General features: G+C 44.6%; 1 protein-coding gene across 2 annotated transcripts in view; it reads right to left on the bottom strand.

The window, feature by feature from the left end:
* Nucleotides 1–25,596, bottom strand: part of dpysl4 (dihydropyrimidinase like 4) — a 29,816-nt gene extending 4,220 nt beyond the window's left edge. The window contains exons 1-8 of one of the 2 annotated variants that reach the window (XM_075456875.1): nt 24,531–25,596; nt 19,654–19,742; nt 12,179–12,363; nt 11,641–11,805; nt 11,493–11,554; nt 11,304–11,384; nt 10,012–10,080; nt 9,582–9,702 (exon numbers count right to left, since the gene is read on the bottom strand). In XM_075456875.1, coding sequence (XP_075312990.1) covers nt 9,582–9,702; nt 10,012–10,080; nt 11,304–11,384; nt 11,493–11,554; nt 11,641–11,805; nt 12,179–12,363; nt 19,654–19,742; nt 24,531–24,776 — 1,018 coding nt within the window. In that variant the 5' untranslated portion in view covers nt 24,777–25,596. Of the gene's footprint in view, nt 1–9,581; nt 9,703–10,011; nt 10,081–11,303; nt 11,385–11,492; nt 11,555–11,640; nt 11,806–12,178; nt 12,364–19,653; nt 19,743–22,463; nt 22,559–24,530 lie in introns of those variants that run through there. The other variant, XM_075456876.1, reaches the window with a different exon arrangement.
* Nucleotides 25,597–26,567: the final 971 nt, after the last annotated feature.

Here is a 26,567-nt window from a genome sequence, read left to right as displayed (position 1 = left end):
ACTTTTTGTTTGGGAAGGTAACCTGAGTTCAGTCTCACCTTGAGCTACACCCTCTGCTCAGTTTCCTTCCTCAGTCCACTTGCAGGTCAGTCGACCTTTTTTATTTGGCTTTTGGGTTTTCTTGGCAGTTATCAACCAGCTCAGATGTGTTGGAACCATAACCCCAAATAGTGGACTGGAGTGTGCTGAGGGATTTACGGCTGGCTCTGGAGATGGATCCCCGTAAATATTGTAGCAGTCACAGTGCCGTGTGGATTAAGAGTTTTTCAAACTTTGACAAAACCAACATTCCTGTGGGGGATGTTTACGTATGTGGATATAAACCAGATCTTCATTTTCTTTCCACAAAGGAAAAAGAGACAGAAACTGCCTAATTTACAACACCCTTAAGAGCTTTTGGGGAGTCGAACTCACTCTTGGAAAAGTGGGACACTTACTATCTTATCTAGACCATAACTCGAAAGTTGACACTTTAACACCCCTTTTCACCAGCAAACCGACCAGATGGCTACACACGAACTGAGAAGACTCACTTTTAGTCGAATCTTAAAACTATATTAAATGTGTTTGATAACCGTGTACAATTTCTTTCAGGTTTCCAGCTTGATCACAAGACGCATATAGAGACAATTTGTACGATTCTGGCTTAAATATTGACAAAGAACTGATTTTGGTGGAAAACGCCCAACCTGCCTGATGGAACCACATTGCCCCCTAGTGGTCTGCAGTGTTGATTAGTTGAACATTTAAATCCCAGAGGACTCAGTAAAATGGACAATATATGCAACTAGTAACTTCTAACCATGTCCCTTCGGTATCTATTTGGTATTTGTTTAGTGTCCCCATTGTTAACACAGAAAATGAACATTGTATGGCTCACTATTCATATGTCACGATTTCATAGATATTCATCTGAATTTTGAAAGTCATAATTGTCTTTATCATGTGTGTTATTTTGATGTCTTTATATTACAAGTCTATGTTATATCTTTAATCTGCATATCTTAACAAGATGTGGTGTTTTCACAATCACTGAGACAAATGTTCTATGAGATGGGAGTAATGGAGAAATAAGAGTTTTCTTTGTCTAAATCCAGAAATCCCCATATAGCACAGATCACCTTACACAGACATGCACACAGTTCAAGCATGTCATTGGCTGAAAAAGTAGTGTAAGCCCCGCCTCCGAGAGTCAAAACCCGGAACCCGCGGAAAACACACTCTCTCTGGCTCTCTGGCTCTCTCTAGTTCTCTCGTTTGCTGGCTCGCTTGAGGCGTCTGCTCTCTTGCTTCTTGCCTCTTGTTCCAGAAGGGTTCCAACCCAGAGTTTCAGAAGGAGATTTGAGCAGAGAACAGCTGCTCAGAGACTTTTAGAGATGGTTTAAGCAGAAGAGAAGAGCTCGCCGGAGTTTGGGAGTTTTCCCATAATCTCAGGAGAGAGCGGAAGGACGTGTGGATAACGATGCAGCGGACGACCGGAGGAGACCCTCCAGAACCCAGTGAGACCCCGGAGACGAGAAAGAAAGACCCGAACAAAGAAACAGATTGAAATACTCTGAAGATGCACGTTTTACGTGTTTTTGTTCGTCCCTCGCCATCCACGTCCTTCTACGTCGCACGTCCTAATCTCCGCTGTTTCACGCCATCATCACCTTTTCCTACCAAGAAAGCCAACTCCAAGCAACCTTTTATTAATCTTCTGTGAACTTAAGTTCACTTCATCAGAGAAGCAACGGACCCACTGACACTAAGAAGATTCGACCATCTAACCCCAGTCCTCGGCACCATCGTTTCGGTTTCCCGGTGAAAGAAGCAACTGAGAAGTCCGCTAAAGTCAGCCACCACAGCCAGGAAGGCCCAGAGAGCGGAAGAGAAATCCCCTCGGACCCGCGTGGCCGTAGCGTGGTCCGAACCGACTAAACAGAACTTCAGCACAGTAAGACCGACCCGTTTTCACCTTAAAGTGGGTTTGATGGATGTCTCGAGGCTTTCACAGAATGATAAATTAATCCGAAATGTCAGTATTTAGCGTCAAATAGTCAGCCAACCCAAACTATTTGAATAAATCCAGTAACTCTCCATTCCCATATTTTATTTTATATTCACTAAGTGTTTTATATAATCACCCATATTCCATGCATCTCCTGTTTGTTTAAAGGTTCATGTCTAAGATCATATCATTGTAATAAACAGTTCATATATCTATATATATGTTATAATCACAGATTGTGTCGTATGCTTTCTTTACGTAATGTCTGTCCAACCAAACGAGAACTTCACGAAAGTAGCGAGATATGAGACTGAATATTAATTGAATATTAATCGAAAGATTAATTTAACACCAGGATCGTAAGATTTCGAACAGTTTTCCTACCTGACTGTGACTTAAATTAAGTCAAAACCTAGGTAGGTGGTGCCCTGAATTCGAGGTAAGGTTTATTTGAGACTGTAAGAACATCTCATAAATCCTTATATTTAATAGGTATATAAATACCCGGTAACGCTACATATTTTTGGTGCCCCGTGTGAGGCGTTTTACGGTAGACTGACTTACGTGAAGGAAAGCATAAACATGATATTGGCTGGTTCATTATCTGTGTGTGAGCAATGCAAGCAGTGGCTGTATCTGTCTTTATAAACTTAGAATGACTAAAAGCACTTTATCAGAGTAATCGTGGACGCATGATAACTCTCCAAATCCGTGGGTGCGCAATATTAATTGCACACCGCAGAAGAGCAGCCAGCAGCCCCGCTGTCGCTGTTTCCTCCCAGAATAAAGATTGCATGCACAGCGCAAGAACGCTGAATCTAAAGGCCTGGCCGTAGTTGCGAGTTTCCAACACGGTTGATTTGATTTTTATGAGTATCACAAATTCAGCCGCGAGTCCCGGCGAATTTAGTCAACTCAGAGCCTCCTCAAACACAGGAGTTTTGATCCGCTGTAATCTTGCAGCCGGACATAAAAAAAGCATCAAGGTGCTATATTGAAACCCCATGAAGTGGGGGAGCGAGTTTAAACGTTGTTTAACGGAGCGTTGTGACGCCTAAAATAAAGTAATACAGATTACTTATTGAAAGTTAAAGCTGCTGAGCTTAACTGAATGAGTCAGAGCCGTCGCTCCTGATAAAATAAATGAATAAAATAAATAAATAAAATACACACGGTCACAAAACGTGATCGCATGAATGACTTAAACAGTCAATTGTTTTTGTATTATTAAATAAACGACCGGAACGCCGTGTCTGTTGAACCCAGTTGAAAGAAAAAACTGAGGGTGTGTTTATTTTTAAAATGCTTACAAGCCCTAACTAAAATAATATACGGCAGTAGTGGACAGACCAATTTTGCTGCAGAAAAATTGAGTTGGTGACTCTATTCGTTGTTATTATCAAAGTTGGTGACTTTTAGAAGCATTCTGAACTGAGGCCGCGTGTCTCAAGCATTGTGAGTTTGGCAAAGCAGTGTTTAAAAGTTTGTGAGCAAACTACAACATCGCTTGTGCACTGTCTGTGAGAGAAGTTAACCCTCTCATTCCCCAGGGGAAATGAGGCGAATTCACTGGGTACTTGAAGGACTATTGGTGGGCGGTGCTAGAAATCGTCACCAGTGACGTCACTCCTTCCTCCCTTCTCTCAAACCCGCCCACTTGAAGCTTTTGACATGTGAGCTGCTCAGGATCACATTAAATAAGATCACAAAGAAAGCTGATCATTTTGCTTGGTACTAACGAATACCAGCTTTATTTGAATATTCTTTAATGCATTTGAATCAATTGTTTGACATAAACAATACCAACTTTGTTATTTGGAAACATTAATTGAAGCTAATTTATCTCAAATGTGTGTCTTTCACCAAATCAGATTACCTTAACAGGAACTGATTATAAGACACTAAGGCTTAAAGAAAACAACAGCCCAGAGCTTGTATGTTCCCTTTTGTGTTAGCATTAATGTTTTCCATCTTTTTTACCATAACGGTTAATGATAAGCTTCTAAATTAAATGCATTTCTTCCATTTTTGAGTAAAATAACACAGTCGTGTTTATTTTAACATCCTTCCTTATTTGTTTCTCAAGTAAACAAATTCAAAAGGAAGAAATTAATTTCAGGAAAACAATCCTTATTCCCAACTACCTTCACATTAACCCAACTATTTTCCCTTGTTCCAAACTCAAACTTATTTTCAGAAAGAACCCTTTCTGAGACAAGTGAAAAACAAGATGATGGACTTAACAAAACAGTTGATACTGGGTTATGCCTTAAAGAAAAGATGCATTAAAACACCTGAAACAGAGCCAATCAGTTTAAAGCCATCGGCTGAGACAAAAGCTAAAAAGCCCAAAGAAGAATCTCTGACCAAAATGTTAAGTAGTCTAGCTGTGGTGTTCGTTAAACATGCACACCAAGTGATGGAACAAGCCGCTGACAAACTTAAAACTCGGTCACAGAAAAAGCCACAGTTTCAGGAGGAAACCAAATTCCTCCAACACCAACTTAAAGCCACTGAGAGGGCATCCAGCCAAGCTAATGCCCAAGTAACAGAGTTAACAACACAGGTTGAGAACTCAAACCAACAAATTATTCAACTCAATGAAAACAACAAAAAGCTTGAACAGCTACTTCAAAACTGCCAACAAGAGTTGATTTCAACCCAAGTCCAACTGAAGAAGGTGGACCAAGCACAAAAACAGTCCCAGCAATCTCTACACGTGGTCCTGCAGAAAGTGCAGGATTTAACAGCCAAAGTGCCAACTGATGACAAGCATCTTAATGTTGAGCAGGAACAAATGCAGCTGTTGACAGAACAGCTAAGCAAAGCTAAGGATGAGCAAAACGCCGCTCATCCACAGCAGGAACACCTATCAGATAAACCAGAAGGTGTTGAGATAGACCTACGTCAGTCTTTGGAGACGGGACATGAACAGGAAACACATGGCTTCCCCCAGGAAGACAGAGGGAACCCTTTTCCTGAAGTGAAAACAGCCTACAAGAGCTCAATTATTTCACCCCCGTCTTCAACGACAACAAATTCTTTCAGATCTGAAAAGATCGTTTATGATCCAGGTAAACCGGATCAATCATTTCCCACTCTAAAACCCCAAGTTCCACAAGCTCCTTCTGACGAAGAGCTTGACAAAATTGCTCGCCATGTGCCCAGATTCGAACCGACTCTTGGGACGCCACATGACACCCGAGCATATTTGGACGACATTGATTTCTTCCTGCGAAGGTTTCCAAACGCATCAGTTAACAACAAATTCTACTTGATTAAGGTTACATCTAGCCGCGAAGTCAGTAGATTCATTGAACGTCAACCCGATTACATCCGGAACGACTATACACTCCTCTGCCAAACACTCGAACGCGAGTTTTCAGACGAGCTGACCCCATCTGGCTTAACCGCTGCCATGATGGTTAAACAAGGACGGAATGAGCTGCCTCAGCAGTATTATTACCGCCTCCTCAAAGCTTATTTTGGTTTCAGCAACAAGGTAGGAATGGAGGAAGACATGAGTTTCAAAACTCTTTTCCTTCAAAACCTCCATCCAACTACCAGCTATCACTTAGGAGTTATAGCTAACCCTCACACTGCTACCATTCAGCAGCTACGTGAATGGGCCAGTCTAGGTTTCCAAAAACATAGACAAGCTAAACAGCCAGAACCCATCACCACACAGACCCAGAACCCTGGTTCTTGGTCCCCAGAGTTAGAAGTGGGACAAAGTGGCAGACCTCCAGCAGAGGTCCCCCACTGGCCACATTCTCAACGGCCTAAGAAAGGCTCCAAACACAACTATTCCAAACCCTCATGGCCCAGCCATGAACCAACTCACTGCCACAGTGAAAACCACAGTGTTCATTCAAACCCGCAAAAAGACATGTCTTTTCAAAATCGACATGACCAGCAATCTGTTCAAAACCGCAACCGCAATTATAGACTTCGGTCTCGCTATAAACCATCACACACTGCATGGTCACAACCATCACCAGATCAGAAAACAACTGAGATGAGCAGAGTCATCGACAAGGACCACATCAAATCTCAGCAATGGTCTAGTGAAATAAGTGCCATCAGTCAAGATGATATTGATAGCCTGAAAAGTCTGCTACTAAAAGAAAAGAAAAGGTTCAGAACCCAACCGTGCTAACAGAGACTTAGAAATGCTAGCCTGTTCCTGGAGGTAGGACCATACACTCCAACAAACATTCTAGTAACCCCGAATACCAAACCTTTAACCATAGCTAACTCTTAAAGGAAGCAAAGAAGCTTACCCTCAAAATATCACTTACCTAATCACGATAAAACTACTCCGTAGTATCATGATGCCTCAAGATTGAATCCAGGACACCTCAGTGTTCAAAACTTCAATTTTCAAGTCTATCATCATCTGGTGACACATTCAACTTACCTTATTTCACCCATGTGACATCTACAAATGGGGGAAACTGGTCTATAACTGAATTAAAAGCAAATTAGCAGTGAAACACTGACAACAGCTTTCACCATGGATCCTTTTAGTTAGAATATCACTCGTTGCTACTGTACAGTGAAGCCCTGTCCAGGACCGCCGCCGCGACAAATATGTTACACATTACTGTTCGTATAAGTCCTGCGAATATTGCTCACACTCAGGTAGTAAACGTTCTCATTTCCTAACTATTAAGAAATACCACATCCTAGATCATGACTCTAACATGAGTAAAATTCTCCCCTAACATTGATCTTTTTCCAAAAGAAATCTGCATGCTTTTTACTAGGATTTTCCATTTGAAATTATATAGGCTTAGAAACCTTTACTTATGAACATTATCTTTAGCTATTAGACATTTACTACGTAGGTTAAGTAAGCTTAACAAAATTACGTTTATAGCCATTGTTGTGTCAGAATTGTATTAGGCTGTCTCGAGACACCCACCATAACCCTCTTGAGAGTCCTAGCAACCACCAGACTCGGACACACTGGACTTCTTCACCTGCGATTCGGATCAGCCACGAGTTCAGATCCGATTCGAATGGGGGAATGTAGCAGTCACAGTGCCGTGTGGATTAAGAGTTTTTCAAACTTTGACAAAACCAACATTCCTGTGGGGGATGTTTACGTATGTGGATATAAACCAGATCTTCATTTTCTTTCCACAAAGGAAAAAGAGACAGAAACTGCCTAATTTACAACACCCTTAAGAGCTTTTGGGGAGTCGAACTCACTCTTGGAAAAGTGGGACACTTACTATCTTATCTAGACCATAACTCGAAAGTTGACACTTTAACACCGCTTTTCACCAGCAAACCGACCAGATGGCTACACACGAACTGAGAAGACTCACTTTTAGTCGAATCTTAAAACTATATTAAATGTGTTTGATAACCGTGTACAATTTCTTTCAGGTTTCCAGCTTGATCACAAGACGCATATAGAGACAATTTGTACGATTCTGGCTTAAATATTGACAAAGAACTGATTTTGGTGGAAAACGCCCAACCTGCCTGATGGAACCACATTGCCCCCTAGTGGTCTGCAGTGTTGATTAGTTGAACATTTAAATCCCAGAGGACTCAGTAAAATGGACAATATATGCAACTAGTAACTTCTAACCATGTCCCTTCGGTATCTATTTGGTATTTGTTGGTATCCCCATTGTTAACACAGAAAATGAACATTGTATGGCTCACTATTCATATGTCACGATTTCATAGATATTCATCTGAATTTTGAAAGTCATAATTGTCTTTATCATGTGTGTTATTTTGATGTCTTTATATTACAAGTCTATGTTATATCTTTAATCTGCATATCTTAACAAGATGTGGTGTTTTCACAATCACTGAGACAAATGTTCTATGAGATGGGAGTAATGGAGAAATAAGAGTTTTCTTTGTCTAAATCCAGAAATCCCCATATAGCACAGATCACCTTACACAGACATGCACACAGTTCAAGCATGTCATTGGCTGAAAAAGTAGTGTAAGCCCCGCCTCCGAGAGTCAAAACCCGGAACCCGCGGAAAACACACTCTCTCTGGCTCTCTGTCTCTCTCTAGTTCTCTCGTTTGCTGGCTCGCTTGAGGCGTCTGCTCTCTTGCTTCTTGCCTCTTGTTCCAGAAGGGTTCCAACCCAGAGTTTCAGAAGGAGATTTGAGCAGAGAACAGCTGCTCAGAGACTTTTAGAGATGGTTTAAGCAGAAGAGAAGAGCTCGCCGGAGTTTGGGAGTTTTCCCATAATCTCAGGAGAGAGCGGAAGGACGTGTGGATAACGATGCAGCGGACGACCGGAGGAGACCCTCCAGAACCCAGCGAGACCCCGGAGACGAGAAAGAAAGACCCGAACAAAGAAACAGATTGAAATACTCTGAAGATGCACGTTTTACGTGTTTTTGTTCGTCCCTCGCCATCCACGTCCTTCTACGTCGCACGTCCTAACCTCCGCTGTTTCACGCCATCATCACCTTTTCCTACCAAGAAAGCCAACTCCAAGCAACCTTTTATTAATCTTCTGTGAACTTAAGTTCACTTCATCAGAGAAGCAACGGACCCACTGACACTAAGAAGATTCGACCATCTAACCCCAGTCCTCGGCACCATCGTTTCGGTTTCCCGGTGAAAGAAGCAACTGAGAAGTCCGCTAAAGTCAGCCACCACAGCCAGGAAGGCCCAGAGAGCGGAAGAGAAATCCCCTCGGACCCGCGTGGCCATAGCGTGGTCCGAACCGACTGAACAGAACTTCAGCACAGTAAGACCGACCCGTTTTCACCTTAAAGTGGGTTTGATGGATGTCTCGAGGCTTTCACAGAATGATAAATTAATCCGAAATGTCAGTATTTAGCGTCAAATAGTCAGCCAACCCAAACTATTTGAATAAATCCAGTAACTCTCCATTCCCATATTTTATTTTATATTCACTAAGTGTTTTATATAATCACCCATATTCCATGCATCTCCTGTTTGTTTAAAGGTTCATGTCTAAGATCATATCATTGTAATAAACAGTTCATATATCTATATATATGTTATAATCACAGATTGTGTCGTATGCTTTCTTTACGTAATGTCTGTCCAACCAAACGAGAACTTCACGAAAGTAGCGAGATATGAGACTGAATATTAATTGAATATTAATCGAAAGATTAATTTAACACCAGGATCGTAAGATTTCGAACAGTTTTCCTACCTGACTGTGACTTAAATTAAGTCAAAACCTAGGTAGGTGGTGCCCTGAATTCGAGGTAAGGTTTATTTGAGACTGTAAGAACATCTCATAAATCCTTATATTTAATAGGTATATAAATACCCGGTAACGCTACAATATAATCACGATCATTTTATCGTTTAAGACTTACGGCCTCAGGAGGACTTCTAAAGCAGCTGACTGGTATCAGGATCCTCAGTTGGACACAAAGTGGGTTAGAATGTCTGTAATAACAGGGATGGACGAGGCCGGGTTTGACACATATAACAGCAAATCGTCTGCATACAGGGACGTCAGGAGGACTTCTAAAGCAGCTGACAGGTGTCAGGATCCTCAGTTGGACACAAAACGGTGTTGGTGTTGCTGATGATGAAGAACATTCAGAGGAAAATGTTACCTTTCTTTCTGGCTTTGGCGATGACATCAGCAGCAGATTTGCTCATGACCTTGGTGACATACAGAGGGCAGTTGGCCTGTTTGGCAACGGTGATGGCCCGGTACACGGCCTCCGCCTCCACCTGCACAGACACACCCAACACACTGTGGACCACAGGGATATCTATATATATATATATATATATATGTACCTATAGTACTATATATATATATATATATATATATATATATATATATATATATATATATATATATATATATATATATATATATATATATATATATATATATATATATATATGGGATATCCTACTGGCCTTTCAGTTCATAAAGTATTCTCCTCTCCTACAAGCTGAAACATCTCGTTTGGTGAAACTACAGAAAACATCTCTGACTGATGTGTTTCTAATGTGTGTCTGATGTGTTTTTACTTCTTCAGGATGAGATAAAACGTGTCCTTCGGGTCCAGTTATTCCGAGACTGAGAAGTTTCTTCTGCTCCTAAAACACAAACCAGTTTAAACCAGCTGAGTCTCGCTTTTTTCTTCAATAAAAGAAATGTAACCGGCAAAACTGGTTTGAAACAGTTTGAAACAGTTTACATCCATGAAAACTAGTTGAAACCAGTTTGAACCAGTTAACATCCGTGAAATATAGTTGAAACCAGTTTGAACCAGTTTACATTTGTGAAAACTAGTTGAAACCAGTTTGAACCAGTTTATATTCGTGAAAACTAGTTGAAACCAGTTTGAACCAGTTTACATTTGTGAAAACTAGTTGAAACCAGTTTGAACCAGTTTACCGTGAAAACTAGTTGAAACCAGTTTGAACCAGTTTACATCCGTAAAAACTAGTTGAAACCAGTTTGAACCAGTTAACATCCGTAAAAACTAGTTGAAACCAGTTTGAACCAGTTTATATTCGCAAAAACTAGTTGAAACCAGTTTGAACCAGTTTACATTCGTGAAAACTAGTTGAAACCAGTTTGAACCAGTTTACATTTGTGAAAACTAGTTGAAACCAGTTTGAACCAGCTTACATTTGTGAAAACTAGTTGAAACCAGTTTGAACCAGTTTACATCCGTAAAAACTAGTTGAAACCAGCTTGAACCAGTTTACATTCGTGAAATATAGTTGAAACCAGTTTGAAACAGTTTTCATTTGTGAAATATAGTTGAAACCAGTTTGAACCAGTTTACATCCGTAAAAACTAGTTGAAACCAGTTTGAACCAGTTTACATCCATAAAAACTAGTTGAAACCAGTTTGAACCAGTTTACATTTGTGAAAACTAGTTGAAACCAGTTTGAACCAGTTTATATTCGCAAAAACTAGTTGAAACCAGTTTGAACCAGTTTACATCCGTAAAAACTAGTTGAAACCAGTTTGAACCAGTTTACATCCATAAAAACTAGTTGAAACCAGCTTGAACCAGTTTACATTCGTGAAATATAGTTGAAACCAGTTTGAAACAGTTTACATCCGTAAAAACTAGTTGAAACCAGTTTACATTTGTGAAATATAGTTGAAACCAGTTTGAACCAGTTTACATCCGTAAAAACTAGTTGAAACCAGTTTGAACCAGTTTACATCCATAAAAACTAGTTGAAACCAGTTTGAACCAGTGAGAAATAAACAGTGAAATTAATATTAAATCATCCCATTTTCATTCCCTGCATTACTTAACCAGTCAGAGCTCCCGTCTGATTGGTCGGGCCGCTTTACCTCGTCAATGATGTCACCATTCTCAGCATGGACCTGAGCGATGGCTCCAAGATCCCGGAGGACCCCGAACGCCTCATAGAGCTGAGAACAAAAGAAGAGGAAATGGATTCAGTCGGATGGAAAATAAATCTGCAGCAAGAAAAACAACAACAATAAATAACAAAACAAAAACAAAGGTGTGAGATCCACCTGAGAGTCTGAGCTCAGGTATCTGTCTTTGTAGGCCATGAAGAAGAGGAAGGAGTTCACTCCTGAAACAGAGAATCACAGGAGATGAAGGCCCTGAGAGAACATTTAAATGATTTAAATGGTTAAAATGATGAAATGCACAGCTGACCTTTGTCTTTGACGAGTGTTTCCAGCTCCTCGTACAATCCTTCGTGCCAGCGAGTGATATCCAGGTGCAGCGAGAAGTCGCAGCACGCCCTCTGCTCCGCTGTCTCCTTCCACTCATCAAACGCTGACAGTAAACTAGTTCCCGGCTCCACCAGCACATGGTCGACTGCAGACACAAACCGGATCATGTTACTGGGGCCAGAGTCAGAACCAGAACCAGAGCCAGAACCAGAGCCAGAACCAGAGTCTGGCTCTGGGTCTGGCCCGTACGTTACACCTATCACAGCTAACATTACAGCTAACATCACAGCTAACATCACAGCTAACGTTACAGCTAACATCAAAGCTAACATCACAGCTAACATCACAGCTAACATTACAGCTAACATCACAGCTAACGTTACAGCTAACATCAAAGCTAACATTACAGCTAACATCAAAGCTAACATTACGGCTGAGGTGACGGTGTAGAGATGGAGTGAGGTAGAGGATGAGAGATGGAGGGAGGTAGAGGGAGAACAGGGTAAGCGGTCACTGACTGATGGTGGTTGTTCCTCCGGACAGGGCGGCTCTGGTTCCCTGGTAGAAGTCATCAGCCGGGTTCAGACCTTTCTGTGGAGAATGCAGGTTGGTGTTAGCGTCGATTCCCCCGGGGATCACCAGCTGACCGTACGCATCCACTGTTCTCACACCGGCTGGGACGATCAGGTTCTCCCCGATCTGTCTGTCAGGACACAAAGAGAAGGTCAGAAACTGTCAGAAACCGTCAGAGACCGTCAGAAACCGTCAAAAACTGTCAGGCTGTCAGAAACCGTCAAAAACTGTCAGGCTGTCAGAAAGCGTCAGAGACTGTCAGAAACTGTCAGAAACCGTCAGAGACTGTCAGGCTGTCAGAAACCGTCAGAAACTGTCAGAGACCGTCAGAAACTGTCAGAAACCGTCAGAGACTGTCAGAAACTGTCAGAAACCGTCAGGCTGTCAGAAACCGTCAGAGACTGTCAGGCTGTCAGAAACCGTCAGAAACTGTCAGAAACCGTCAGAGACTGTCAGAAACTGTCAGAAACCGTCAGGCTGTCAGAAACCGTCAGAAACTGTCAGGCTGTCAGAAACCGTCAGAAACTGTCAGGCTGTCAGAAACCGTCAGAAACTGTCAGAAACTTTCAGAAACCGTCAGAAACCGCCAGAGACTGTCAGAAACCGTCAGAAACCGTCAGAAACTGTCAGAAACTGTCAGAAACTGTCAGAAACCGTCAGAAACTGTCAGAAACCGTCAGAAACTGTCAGAAACTTTCAGAAACCGTCAGAAACCGTCAGAGACCGTCAGAAACCGTCAGAAACTGTCAGAAACTGTCAGGCTGTCAGAAACCGTCAGAGACTGTCAGAAACTGTCAGAAACCGTCAGAGACTGTCAGAAACTGTCAGAAACCGTCAGAAACTGTCAGAGACTGTCAGAAACCGTCAGAAACTGTCAGAGACTGTCAGAAACCGTCAGAAACTGTCAGGCTGTCAGAAACCGTCAGAGACTGTCAGAAACTGTCAGGCTGTCAGAAACCGTCAGAGACTGTCAGAAACCGTCAGAAACCGTCAGAGACTGTCAGACAGTCAGAAACCGTCAGAAACTGTCAGAAACCGTCAGAAACTGTCAGAAACCGTCAGAAACCGTCAGAAACCGTCAGAAACCGTCAGAAACCGTCAGAAACCGTCAGAGACTGTCAGAGACTGTCAGAAACCGTCAAAAACTGTCAGAAACTGTCAGGCTGTCAGAAACCGTCAGAGACTGTCAGAAACTGTCAGAAACCGTCAGAAACTGTCAGAGACCGTCAGAAACCGTCAGAAACCGTCAGAAACTGTCAGAAACCGTCAGAAACCGTCAAACTGTCAGGCAGTCAGAAACCGTCAGAGACTGTCAGAAACTGTCAGAGACTGTCAGAAACTGTCAGAATGTCAGAGACCGTCAGAGACCGTCAGAAACCGTCAGAAACTGTCAGACACTGTCAGAAACCGTCAGACACTGTCAGAAACCGTCAGAAACTGTCTGAAACCGTCAGAAACTGTCAGAAACCGTCAGAAACTGTCAGAAACCGTCAGAAACCGTCAGAAACCGTCAGAAACTGTCAGAAACCGTCAGAAACCGTCAGAGACTGTCAGAAACTGTCAGAAACCGTCAGAAACTGTCAGAAACTGTCAGAAACCGTCAGAAACCGTCAGAGACTGTCAGAAACCGTCAGAAACTGTCAGAAACTGTCAGAAACTGTCAGGCTGTCAGAAACCGTCAGAGACTGTCAGAAACTGTCAGAAACCGTCAGAAACCGTCAGAGACCGTCAGAGACCGTCAGAAACCGTCAAACTGTCAGGCAGTCAGAAACCGTCAGAGACTGTCAGAAACTGTCAGAAACCGTCAGAAACTGTCAGAAACTGTCAGAAACTGTCAGAAACTGTCAGAAACCGTCAGAAACCGTCAAACTGTCAGGCAGTCAGAGACCGTCAGAGACCGTCAGAAACTGTCAGAAACCGTCAGAAACTGTCTGAAACCGTGAGAAACTGTCAGAAACCGTCAAACTGTCAGGCAGTCAGAAACCGTCAGAGACTGTCAGACACTGTCAGAAACCGTCAGAAACTGTCAGACACTGTCAGAAACCGTCAGAAACTGTCAGAAACCGTCAGAAACCGTCAGAAACTGTCAGAAACCGTCAGAAACCGTCAGAAACTGTCAGAAACTGTCAGAAACCGTCAGAAACCGTCAGAGACTGTCAGAAACCGTCAGAAACCGTCAGAAACTGTCAGAAACCGTCAGAAACTGTCAGAAACTGTCAGAAACCGTCAGAAACCGTCAGAAACCGTCAGAAACCGTCAGAAACTGTCAGAAACTGTCAGGCTGTCAGAAACCGTCAGAGACTGTCAGAGACTGTCAGAAACCGTCAGAAACCGTCAGAAACTGTCAGAAACTGTCAGGCTGTCAGAAACCGTCAGAAACCGTCAGAAACTGTCAGGCTGTCAGAGACTGTCAGAAACCGTCAGAAACCGTCAGAAACTGTCAGAAACTGTCAGAAACTGTCAGAGACTGTCAGGCTGTCAGAAACCGTCACAAACCGTCAGAGAATGTCAGAAACTGTCAGAGACTGTCAGAAACTGTCAGAAACCGTCAGAAACTGTCAGAGACTGTCAGAGACTGTCAGAAACTGTCAGAGACTGTCAGAAACCGTCAGAGACCGTCAGAAACGGTCAGAAACTGTCAGAAACTGTCAGGCTGTCAGAAACCGTCAGAAACCGTCAGAGACTGTCAGAAACTGTCAGAGACTGTCAGAGACTGTCAGAAACTGTCAGAAACCGTCAGAAACTGTCAGGCTGTCAGAAACCGTCAGAAACCGTCAGAGACTGTCAGAAACCGTCAGAGACTGTCAGAAACTGTCAGAGACTGTCAGAAACTGTCAGAAACTGTCAGGCTGTCAGAGACCGTCAGAGACCGTCAGAAACCGTCAGAAACCGTCAGAAACTGTCAGGCTGTCAGAAACCGTCAGAGACTGTCAGAAACTGTCAGAAACTGTCAGAAACCGTCAGAGACTGTCAGAAACTGTCAGAAACCGTCAGAAACCGTCAGAGACTGTCAGAAACCGTCAGAAACCGTCAGAAACTGTCAGAAACTGTCAGGCTGTCAGAAACCGTCAGAGACTGTCAGAAACTGTCAGGCTGTCAGAAACCGTCAGAAACCGTCAGAAACTGTCAGGCTGTCAGAAACCGTCAGAAACCGTCAGAAACTGTCAGGCTGTCAGAAACCGTCAGAAACCGTCAGAGACCGTCAGAAACCGTCAGAGACTGTCAGAAACCGTCAGAAACTGTCAGAAACTGTCATAAACTGTCATAAACTGTCAGAAACTGTCAGAAACCGTCAGAAACTGTCAGAAACCGTCAGAAACTGTCAGAAACTGTCAGAGACTGTCAGGCTGTCAGAAACCGTCACAAACCGTCAGAAACTGTCAGAAACCGTCAGAAACTGTCAGAAACTGTCATAAACTGTCATAAACTGTCATAAACTGTCAGAAACCGTCAGAAACTGTCAGAAACTGTCAGAAACTGTCAGAGACTGTCAGGCTGTCAGAAACCGTCACAAACCGTCAGAGACTGTCAGAAACCGTCAGAAACTGTCATAAACTGTCATAAACTGTCATAAACTGTCATAAACTGTCAGAAACCGTCAGAAACTGTCAGAAACTGTCAGAAACTGTCAGAAACTGTCAGGCTGTCAGAAACCGTCAGAAACCGTCAGAAACCGTCAGAAACTGTCAGGCTGTCAGAAACCGTCAGAGACTGTCAGAAACTGTCAGAAACCGTCAGAAACTGTCAGAAACTGTCAGAAACCGTCAGAAACCGTCAGAAACCGTCAGAAACTGTCAGGCTGTCAGAAACCGTCAGAGACTGTCAGAAACTGTCAGAAACCGTCAGAAACTGTCAGAGACCGTCAGAGACCGTCAGAGACCGTCAGAAACTGTCAGACACTGTCAGACACTGTCAGAAACCGTCAGACACTGTCAGAAACCGTCAGAAACTGTCTGAAACCGTCAGAAACCGTCCGAAACCGTCAGAAACCGTCAGAAACCGTCAGAGACCGTCAGAAACCGTCAGAAACCGTCAGAAACTGTCAGAAACCGTCAGAAACCGTCAGAAACCGTCAGAAACCGTCAGAGACTGTCAGAAACCGTCAGAAACCGTCAGAGACTGTCAGAAACCGTCAGAAACCGTCAGAAACTGTCAGGCTGTCAGAAACCGTCAGAGACTGTCAGAAACTGTCAGAAACCGTCAGAAACCGTCAGAAACTGTCAGAAACCTTCAGAAACCGTCAGAAACTGTCAGGCAGTCAGAAACCGTCAGAGACTGTCAGGGACTGTCAGAAACTGTCAGGCTGTCAGAGACCGTCAGAGACCGTCAGAGACCGTCAGAAACCGTCAGAAACCGTCAGAAACCGTCAAACTGTCAGGCAGTCAGAAACTGTCAGAAACTGTCAGAAACTGTCAGAGACTGTCAGAGACTGTCAGAGACTGTCAGAAACTGTCAGGCTGTCAGAAACCGTCAGAAACCGTCAGAAACTGTCAGAAACTGTCAGAAACCGTCAGAAACCGTCAGAAACCGTCAGAAACTGTCAGAAACCGTCAGAAACCGTCAGAAACCGTCAGAAACTGTCAGAAACCGTCAGAAACCGTCAGAAACTGTCAGAAACTGTCAGGCTGTCAGAAACCGTCAGAGACTGTCAGAAACTGTCAGAAACCGTCAGAAACCGTCAGAAACTGTCAGGCAGTCAGAAACCGTCAGAGACTGTCAGAGACTGTCAGAAACTGTCAGGCTGTCAGAGACCGTCAGAGACCATCAGAGACCGTCAGAAACCGTCAGAAACCGTCAGAAACCGTCAGAAACCGTCAGAGACTGTCAGAAACTGTCAGAGACCGTCAGAAACCGTCAGAAACTGTCAGGCTGTCAGAAACCGTCAGAGACTGTCAGAAACTGTCAGGCTGTCAGAGACTGTCAGAGACCGTCAGAGACCGTCAGAGACTGTCAGAAACTGTCAGAAACCGTCAGAGACCGTCAGAAACCATCAGAGACTGTCAGAAACTGTCAGAGACTGTCAGAAACTGTCAGAAACCGTCAGAAACTGTCAGAGACTGTCAGAGACTGTCAGAAACTGTCAGAGACTGTCAGAGGCTGTCAGAAACCGTCAGAGACCGTCAGAAACTGTCAGAAACCGTCAGAAACTGTCAGAGACTGTCAGAGGCTGTCAGAAACCGTCAGAGACCGTCAGAAACGGTCAGAAACTGTCAGAAACTGTCAGGCTGTCAGAAACTGTCAGAAACCGTCAGAGACTGTCAGAAACTGTCAGAGACTGTCAGAGACTGTCAGAAACTGTCAGAAACCGTCAGAAACTGTCAGGCTGTCAGAAACCGTCAGAGACTGTCAGAAACTGTCAGAGACCGTCAGAAACCGTCAGAAACCGTCAGAAACTGTCAGGCTGTCAGAAACTGTCAGGCTGTCAGAAACCGTCAGAAACCGTCAGAGACTGTCAGAGACTGTCAGAAACTGTCAGAGACTGTCAGAAACTGTCAGAGACTGTCAGAAACTGTCAGAAACTGTCAGGCTGTCAGAAACCGTCAGAAACCGTCAGAGACTGTCAGAAACTGTCAGGCTGTCAGAAACCGTCAGAAACCGTCAGAGACTGTCAGAAACTGTCAGAAACCGTCAGAGACTGTCAGGCTGTCAGAAACCGTCAGAGACTGTCAGAAACTGTCAGGCTGTCAGAAACCGTCAGAGACTGTCAGAAACTGTCAGGCTGTCAGAAACCGTCAGAGACTGTCAGAAACTGTCAGAAACCGTCAGAAACCGTCAGAAACCGTCAGACTGTCAGAAACCGTCAGAAACCGTCAGAAACCGTCAGAAACTGTCAGAAACTGTCAGAAACTGTCAGAAACCGTCAGAAACCGTCAGAAACCGTCAGAAACCGTCAGACTGTCAGAAACCGTCAGAGACTGTCAGAAACCGTCAGAAACTGTCAGAGACTGTCAGAAACCGTCAGAGACTGTCAGAAACCGTCAGAAACTGTCAGGCTGTCAGAAACCGTCAGAGACTGTCAGAAACTGTCAGAAACCGTCAGAAACTGTCAGAAACCGTCAGAAACTGTCTGAAACCGTCAGAAACTGTCAGAAACCGTCAGAAACCGTCAGAAACTGTCAGAAACTGTCAGAAACCGTCAGAAACTGTCAGAAACTGTCAGAAACTGTCAGAAACCGTCAGAGACTGTCAGAAACTGTCAGGCTGTCAGAAACCGTCAGAGACTGTCAGAAACTGTCAGGCTGTCAGAAACCGTCAGAGACTGTCAGAAACTGTCAGAAACCGTCAGAAACCGTCAGACTGTCAGAAACCGTCAGAAACCGTCAGAAACTGTCAGAAACTGTCAGAAACTGTCAGAAACTGTCAGAGACTGTCAGAGACTGTCAGAGACTGTCAGAAACTGTCAGGCAGTCAGAAACTGTCAGAGACCGTCAGAAACTGTCAGAAACTGTCAGAAACTGTCAGAAACTGTCAGAGACTGTCAGAAACTGTCAGAGACTGTCAGAAACTGTCAGGCAGTCAGAAACTGTCAGACTGTCAGAAACTGTCAGAAACTGTCAGAGACTGTCAGAAACTGTCAGGCAGTCAGAAACTGTCAGACTGTCAGAAACTGTCAGAAACTGTCAGAAACCGTCAGAAACTGTCAGAAACCGTCAGAAACTGTCAGAGACTGTCAGAAACTGTCAGAGACTGTCAGAAACTGTCAGGCAGTCAGAAACTGTCAGACTGTCAGAAACTGTCAGAAACTGTCAGAAAGTGTCACAAACTGTCAGAAACTGTCAGGCAGTCAGAAACTGTCAGACTGTCAGAAACTGTCAGAAACTGTCAGAAACCGTCAGAAACTGTCAGAAACCGTCAGAAACTGTCAGAGACTGTCAGAAACTGTCAGGCTGTCAGAAACTGTCAGAAACCGTCAGAAACTGTCAGACTGTCAGAAACTGTCAGAAACCGTCAGAAACTGTCAGAAACTGTCAGAGACTGTCAGAAACCGTCAGAAACTGTCAGAAACTGTCAGAAACTGTCAGACTGTCTGAAACTGTCAGAGACTGTCAGAAACTGTCAGAAACCGTCAGAAAGTGTCAGAAAGTGTCAGAAAGTGTCAGAAACCGTCAGAAACTGTCAGAAACTGTCAGAAAGTGTCAGAAAGTGTCAGAAACTGTCAGACTGTCTGAAACTGTCAGAGACTGTCAGAAACTGTCAGAAACTGTCAGAAACCGTCAGAAACCGTCAGAAACCGTCAGAAACTGTCAGACTGTCTGAAACTGTCAGAGACTGTCAGAAACTGTCAGAAACCGTCAGAAAGTGTCAGAAAGTGTCAGAAACTGTCAGAAAGTGTCAGACTGCCACCTGGAGGCCACGGGGGGTAAACAGATCTAGGGAAACACATGATCAGGGGTCAGAGTTTATCATAGAGTTTATTTACTTGATGGTCCCGTCCTCAATGAAGACATCAGCGTAGAACGACTGGTCGTCGTTGACGATCCTTCCTCCTTTAACAATCAGACGGTCACCCTGGACATGGAGGATTATGGGTTAATCAGGATGAGCTCTGAGATTGTGTTGAATTTACTGAAGCTACCAGGAGGCGTTGGTTCACCCTGTGACTCCAGCATCAGAAACATTTAATGGAGGAAAAGGAGGAGGAAGTTTAAACAATTAGTTCCCCTGATCATCAATCTGAGATCACTGGTGGATAAAATGGACGAGCTTGGAGCCCCAATGAGGACACGGCAGGAATATCAGGCTGATACCTGGCTGCAGGAACATCTGTAACAGCTCTTTGCTCAGCTTTAAGACTATCCGGGCAGACAGAGACTGCAGACAGAGCAGTAACAGGAAAGGAGGAGGATCACAGAGCTGGTTAACAACAGATGCTGTACTCGTGGACCTGGCTGCAGGAACAGCTGTAACAGCTCTCTGCTCAGCTTTAAGACTATCCGGGCAGACAGAGACTGCAGACAGAGAGTGCAGACAGAGCGCTAACAGGAAAGGAGGAGGATCACTCTAGGGTTAGAAGACTCTAACCCTAACCCTAACCGAGTAAGAGTCTAACCCTAACCCTAACCGAGGAAGAGTCTAGCCCTAACCCTAACCGAGGAAGACTCTAACTCTAACCGAGTAAGAGTCTAACCCTAACCCTAACCGAGGAAGAGTCTAACTCTAACCGAGTAAGAGTCTAACCCTAACCCTAACCGAGGAAGACTAACTCTAACCCTAACCCTAACCGAGGAAGACTCTAACTCTAACCCTTACCCTAACCGAGGAAGAGTCTAACCCTAACCCTAACCGAGGAAGACTCTAACTCTAACTCTAACCCTAACCGAGGAAGACTCTAACTCTAACCCTTACCCTAACCGAGGAAGAGTCTAACCCTAACCCTAACCGAGGAAGACTCTAACTCTAACTCTAACCCTAACCGAGGAAGAGTCTAACTCTAGCCCTAACCGAGGAAGAGTCTAACCCTAACCCTAACCGAGGAAGAGTCTAACCCTAAACGAGGAAGAGTCTAACCCTAACCCTAAACGAGGAAGAGTCTAACCCTAACCCTAACCGAGGAAGAGTCTAACCCTAACCGAGGAAGAGTCTAACCCTAACCCTAACCGAGGAAGAGTCTAAACCTAAACCTAACCGAGGAAGAGTCTAACCCTAACCGAGGAAGAGTCTAACTCTAACCCTAAACGAGGAAGAGTCTAACCCTAAACGAGGAAGAGTCTAACCCTAACCCTAACCGAGGAAGACTCTAACTCTAACCCTAACCGAGGAAGACTCTAACTCTAACCCTAACCGAGGAAGAGTCTAAACCTAAACCTAACCGAGGAAGAGTCTAAACCTAAACCTAACCGAGGAAGAGTCTAACCCTAAACCTAACCGAGGAAGAGTCTAAACCTAAACCTAACCGAGGAAGAGTCTAACCCTAAACCTAACCGAGGAAGAGTCTAAACCTAAACCTAACCGAGGAAGAGTCTAACCCTAAACTTAACCGAGGAAGAGTCTAAACCTAAACCTAACCGAGGAAGAGTCTAAACCTAAACCTAACCGAGGAAGAGTCTAAACCTAAACCTAACCGAGGAAGAATCTAACCCTAACCTAACCGAGGAAGAGTCTAAACCTAACCGAGGAAGAATCTAACCCTAACCTAACCGAGGAAGAGTCTAAACCTAACCGAGGAAGACTCTAACCCTAACCTAACCGAGGAAGAGTCTAAACCTAACCGAGGAAGAATCTAACCCTAACCTAACCGAGGAAGAGTCTAAACCTAACCGAGGAAGACTCTAACCCTAACCTAACCGAGGAAGAGTCTAAACCTAACCGAGGAAGAGTCTAAACCTAACTGAGGAAGACGGTTAATGCTAATTAAATGCTGATTAAAGGCTTATTATTGATTAAATACTGATTATTGATTAAATACTGATTATTGATTAAATGCTGGTCATTGATTAAATGCTGGTTATTGATTAAATGCTGATTATTGATTAAATGCTGATCATTGATTAAATGCTGATTATTGATTAAATGCTAATTATTGATTAAATGCTGATTATTGATTAAATGCTGATTATTGATTAAATGCTGGTTATTGATTAAATGCTGATAATTGATTAAATGCTGGTTATTGATTAAATGCTGATCATTGATTAAAGGCTGATTATTGATTAAATGCTGATCATTGATTAAAGGCTGGTTATTGATTAAATGCTGATCATTGATTAAAGGCTGGATATTGATTAAATGCTGATCATTGATTAAAGGCTGGATATTGATTAAATGCTGATCATTGATTAAAGGCTGGTTATTGATGAAATGCTGGTTATTGGTTAAATGCTGATTATTGATTAATTACAGAACCTTAACACCAACAGATCAGCTGCTGTGTTTTTAAAGATCGGCTCTGACGTCACACAGTTTCAACGTCATAAAGTACCGATGAACTGGGTCAGAATCTCATTGTGCAGCGCTCAACCCCCCCCCCCCCCCCCTGCAGATATGAACGCGGTGCGCTGCAGAACCCCCAGAATCCCCCCTGCGAGCCGCACCGAACCGAACCGGCCTGAACGGCCCGCTGCTCAACACCTCCCGGTTGTCCTGCCCGGTTCTCCTGCCCTCAGCCTCCGCGTGCTCGCACCGGCGCGGTGATTGACAGGCGGATCTGCAGCATCCCGTTTCCACGCCCGCTTATCTCGGCTCGGCTCGGCTCGGCTCGGCTTGGTTCGGCTTGGTTCGGGTTGGACCTACCGCTGGTCTCTTCTTGGTCTGGTACGACATCCTGATCGATTTGTTATCGGCAGATTGATCCGCTCACATTCAGGCACGCGCAGTCTGCTATTGTTGCCCCCGTCACTTCTGACGTCATGCTGTAGACAATGCACGCGCACACAACTTCCGGTGAGAACTTCAAAATAAAAACGTAGGAAACACCCGACCTTTGGCTCGGTGTATGGGTTAAAGTGAGTCCTGACCCAAAAGAACCGGAAGTCCCAGATTAAATTACGTCAGAGCCTCAAATCACGGACAGGACTGAAATAAACCAAAACAATCAAACATCTGAAATAAACCAAAACAATCAAACATCTGCCAACATCAACCAGGCGAGGGTCGCCCCTGTCTCCTGCTTTTCTGTTTGAGCCTCTTCAGCAGCTGGACATGGGCGACTGGTTTCCCAGCTGTCATTGGTACATAAATGAATGCTTTACGCCGATGACATTTTATTCCTGGTGTCTGACCCCAGCAGATCTGTACCGTGCCTTCTGGAGATCATAAACTCGTTTTCAACATTCTCGGGTTTACAGGGTGAACTGGTCCAACTCCCATTAACAGCTTATTGCCCCCCCACTGCCTTTCATCCAGGTGCATTTAAGTGGCCTCTGCAAGGTATTATGTATTTAGGTATCCAATTTCCTGGACAGCTGAAAGATTTGATCAAACTCAATTTTGACACATTATTACAAAAAAATTCTTGTGCTGTTGAGAGAGGGGCAACTCTTAATTTGTCTATGGCAGATAAAGTTAATGTTTCTAAAAATGAACTGTGTTCCCAAAATTAATGATCTTATCCAGTCCCTCCCCTTAGAAATTCCCCATTATTATTGTAAAAGGTTTGACAGGATATCCAAGATATTTATTTGGAATGGTAAACGCCCCTGTTTAAATCTCAGGAAGTTACAAAGACCAGCGGATAGGGGGGGGGTTTAGGGCTGCCAAAGATGGCAACGGGCCCATTTCAGCCCTGCAGAAGACGTGGGAAAGGGATCTGAACCTGACATTTAGGGATGAAGATTGGAACAGAATCTGTAAAAATATTAATGTAGTTTCAAGGGATGCAAGAGTGCGTCTCATTCAATTCAAAATTATACATCGCTTTAATTGGACTCCTTCCAGATTATTTAGATTAGGATTATTACTCACATCAAGTCTGAAGAAGGTAGTTTAGTTCATGTTTTATGGTCATGTGATAAAGTCCAACAATTCTGAACTAATATTTATGATAATTTAACTTACGATACAAATGCCATTTAGCCCTAGATTATTTATTTTGGGTGATCATTCAGTTCTGACAGCACAGGATAAACATATCAAAAGTTATATCCAAACCAGCATCATGATTGGCAGACAAGTACTTATCGGGGGATGGAAGACGGAGGGGGGGTGCCCTCTCTTCATGAGTGGGCTGTGGAGACGGCACGAGTTGCAGCATTCGAGAAAATGTCATAAACGACTGGGCGGACTGGATCTACATGAAGCAAAGTGGGGCAAATACTCCTGAAAGGGGTCATATAGTGGAGAGATGCAAGTTTTAAGTAGTGGTGGATAAATACATAACAGTGCTTCTTCTTATTGTTGATTATTTATTTTTTGTTAACCAATTATTTATCTTATTTTACCAATTTGATGTATCGACCTTGTTTGGAGCTATTTTCTGTGTCTAATTTTGTTATAGTTAACTTATGTGTCGTCTACATTGATGCAAATGGTGAAGCTACATGAAGGAGCACAGTAGTAGGTGTTAGTAACCAAAAAGGGATCAGCATGGATGGTGCTGAGGGGGGGTTACTGTTGTTATTGTATTGTTGAAGTAATGAAAATAAAAAATGTTAATCTCAAAAAACATCTGCCAACATCTGTCAGTCTGAGCTGTGCAGAACAAAGGTTTGTTTGTGTCTCAGGTGTTCAAAGTCAAAGTTCACAGCAACATGCAGGTCAAAGTTTGGGGTCAAAGTTCACAGCAACATGCAGCCTGAGGTGTTCGGGGTCAAAGTTCACACAGAAACAGACTTGAATTATCACAGTAAATTATCTTTGAACCTTTCTCTTGCCGTAGTTTTCCTGGGCGTGTCCAGAGGGAAACACGACCGTCCGTCCTCCCGCAGCCTCTCGGCGCCGTGCCGTCCGGGGACTGAAGGACTCAAAGTTCAGGGTTTTGTTCTCGAAGGCTCCTTCCACGTTGGAGAACATGCCGCCATATTTCATCCGAGGGCGAGGAGAGTCGGAGCCGAGCCGAGAGAGCAGCGAGGAGCAGTCGTCCTCCTGACAGAACCTCCTCTCAGACATGCTGCAAAGATGTGATCTGCTCAGAGACGAGGAGAAGAAGAAGAGGAGGAGGAGGAGGAGGAGGAGGAGGAGGAGGAGGATGGGAGGAGGAGGATGGGAGGAGGAGGGGGGGACTGTGACCTTAAACTGAGCAGAAACACCATGATGGAGGCTTCACCAACATGGAGTCCAATCCTGAACTCTTCCAGGTAGTCAAAGGAAGCTTATTGATCCCTGATGTGATTGGATATTTACTCAGGGGGAAGTCATGTGACCTGACGGATGCTCAGACGCTGTCCTGTCAGCTGTTTAGGGTCCATGTAAAGGACCCCACAAATATAGGAAGCTCCCAGTAACACACACACACGTGCACAGAAACAGGTCAGTGCTCATTACTGCTGATGATGTGAAGTCGCCTCAGTTTGAACTGGATTTCTGCCCCCGTCAGATTCACTCACATCACACATACGTGTGTGTGCACGTGCACGTGTGATGTTTACGTGCATGTGCACATGTACTCTGGACAATAACTGAGTCTGTATGAAACTCTCATGTTTCATCTTTAACTTCTTTTAACTTTCACTCATCAATCAGCGCTTTTTATCCAGAATAACTTTAATCAGAACCTTTAGTCAGAACCTTTAATCAGAACCTTTGGTCAGAACCTTTAATCAGAACCTTTAATCAGAATCTTTAGTCAGAACCATCCATCCATCCATCCATCCATCATCTTCTCCGGGGATCGGGTCGCGGGGGCAGCAGCTTGAGCACAAAAACCCAGGCGTCCCCGTCCCCGGCCACAGAAACCCAGGCGTCCCCGTCCCCGGTCACAGAAACCCAGGCGTCCCCGTCCCCGGTCACAGAAACTCAGGCGTCCCCGTCCCCGGTCACAGAAACCCAGGCGTCCCCGTCCCCGGTCACAGAAACCCAGGCGTCCCCGTCCCCGGTCACAGAAACCCAGGCGTTCCCGCCCCCGGTCACAGAAACCCAGGCGTCCCCGTCCCCAGCCACAGAAGCCCAGGCGTCCCCGTCCCCGGCCACAGAAACCCAGGCGTCCCCGTCCCCGGCCACAGAAACCCAGGCGTCCCCGTCCCCGGCCACTTCCTCCAGCTCTTCTGGGGGCACCCCGAGGCGTTCCCAGGCCATAGATACATAGTCTCTCCAACGTGTCCTGGGTCTTCCCCGGGGTCTCCTCCCAGAGGGACGGGCCCGGAACACCTCACCAGGGAGGCGTCCAGGAGGCATCCTAACCAGATGCCCCAGGAGGCGTCCTAACCAGATGCCCCAGGAGGCGTCCTAACCAGATGCCCCAGGAGGCGTCCTAACCAGATGCCCCAGGAGGCGTCCTAACCAGATGCCCCAGGAGGCATCCTAACCAGATGCCCGAGCCACCTCATCTGACACCCTGCGGAGGAAACTCATTTTTGCCGCTTGTATTGGAGATCTCGTTCTTTCGGTCACTACCCACAGCTCGTGACCATAGGTGAGGGTAGGATCTCGTTCTTTCGGTCACTACCCACAGCTCGTGACCATAGGTGAGGGTAGGATCTCGTTCTTTCGGTCACTACCCACACCTCGTGACCATAGGTGAGGGTAGGATCTCGTTCTTTCGGTCCCTACCCACAGCTCGTGACCATAGGTGAGGGTAGGAACGTAGACTGACCGGTAAATCAAGAGCTTGGCCTTCTGGCTCAGCTCCTTCTTCACCACGACGGGCCGGTGCAGAGCCCGCGTCACTGCAGACGCCGCACCAATCCGCCTGTCAACCTCCTGCTCCATTCGTCCCTCACTCGTGAACAAGACCCCGAGATA

Source organism: Odontesthes bonariensis, chromosome 23 (genome assembly GCF_027942865.1).
Source record: "Odontesthes bonariensis isolate fOdoBon6 chromosome 23, fOdoBon6.hap1, whole genome shotgun sequence".
Taxonomy (NCBI): Eukaryota; Metazoa; Chordata; class Actinopteri; order Atheriniformes; family Atherinopsidae; genus Odontesthes; species Odontesthes bonariensis.
The sequence above is the reverse complement of the archived record's forward strand: the minus strand, read 5'-3'. Positions and strand labels throughout refer to the sequence as shown.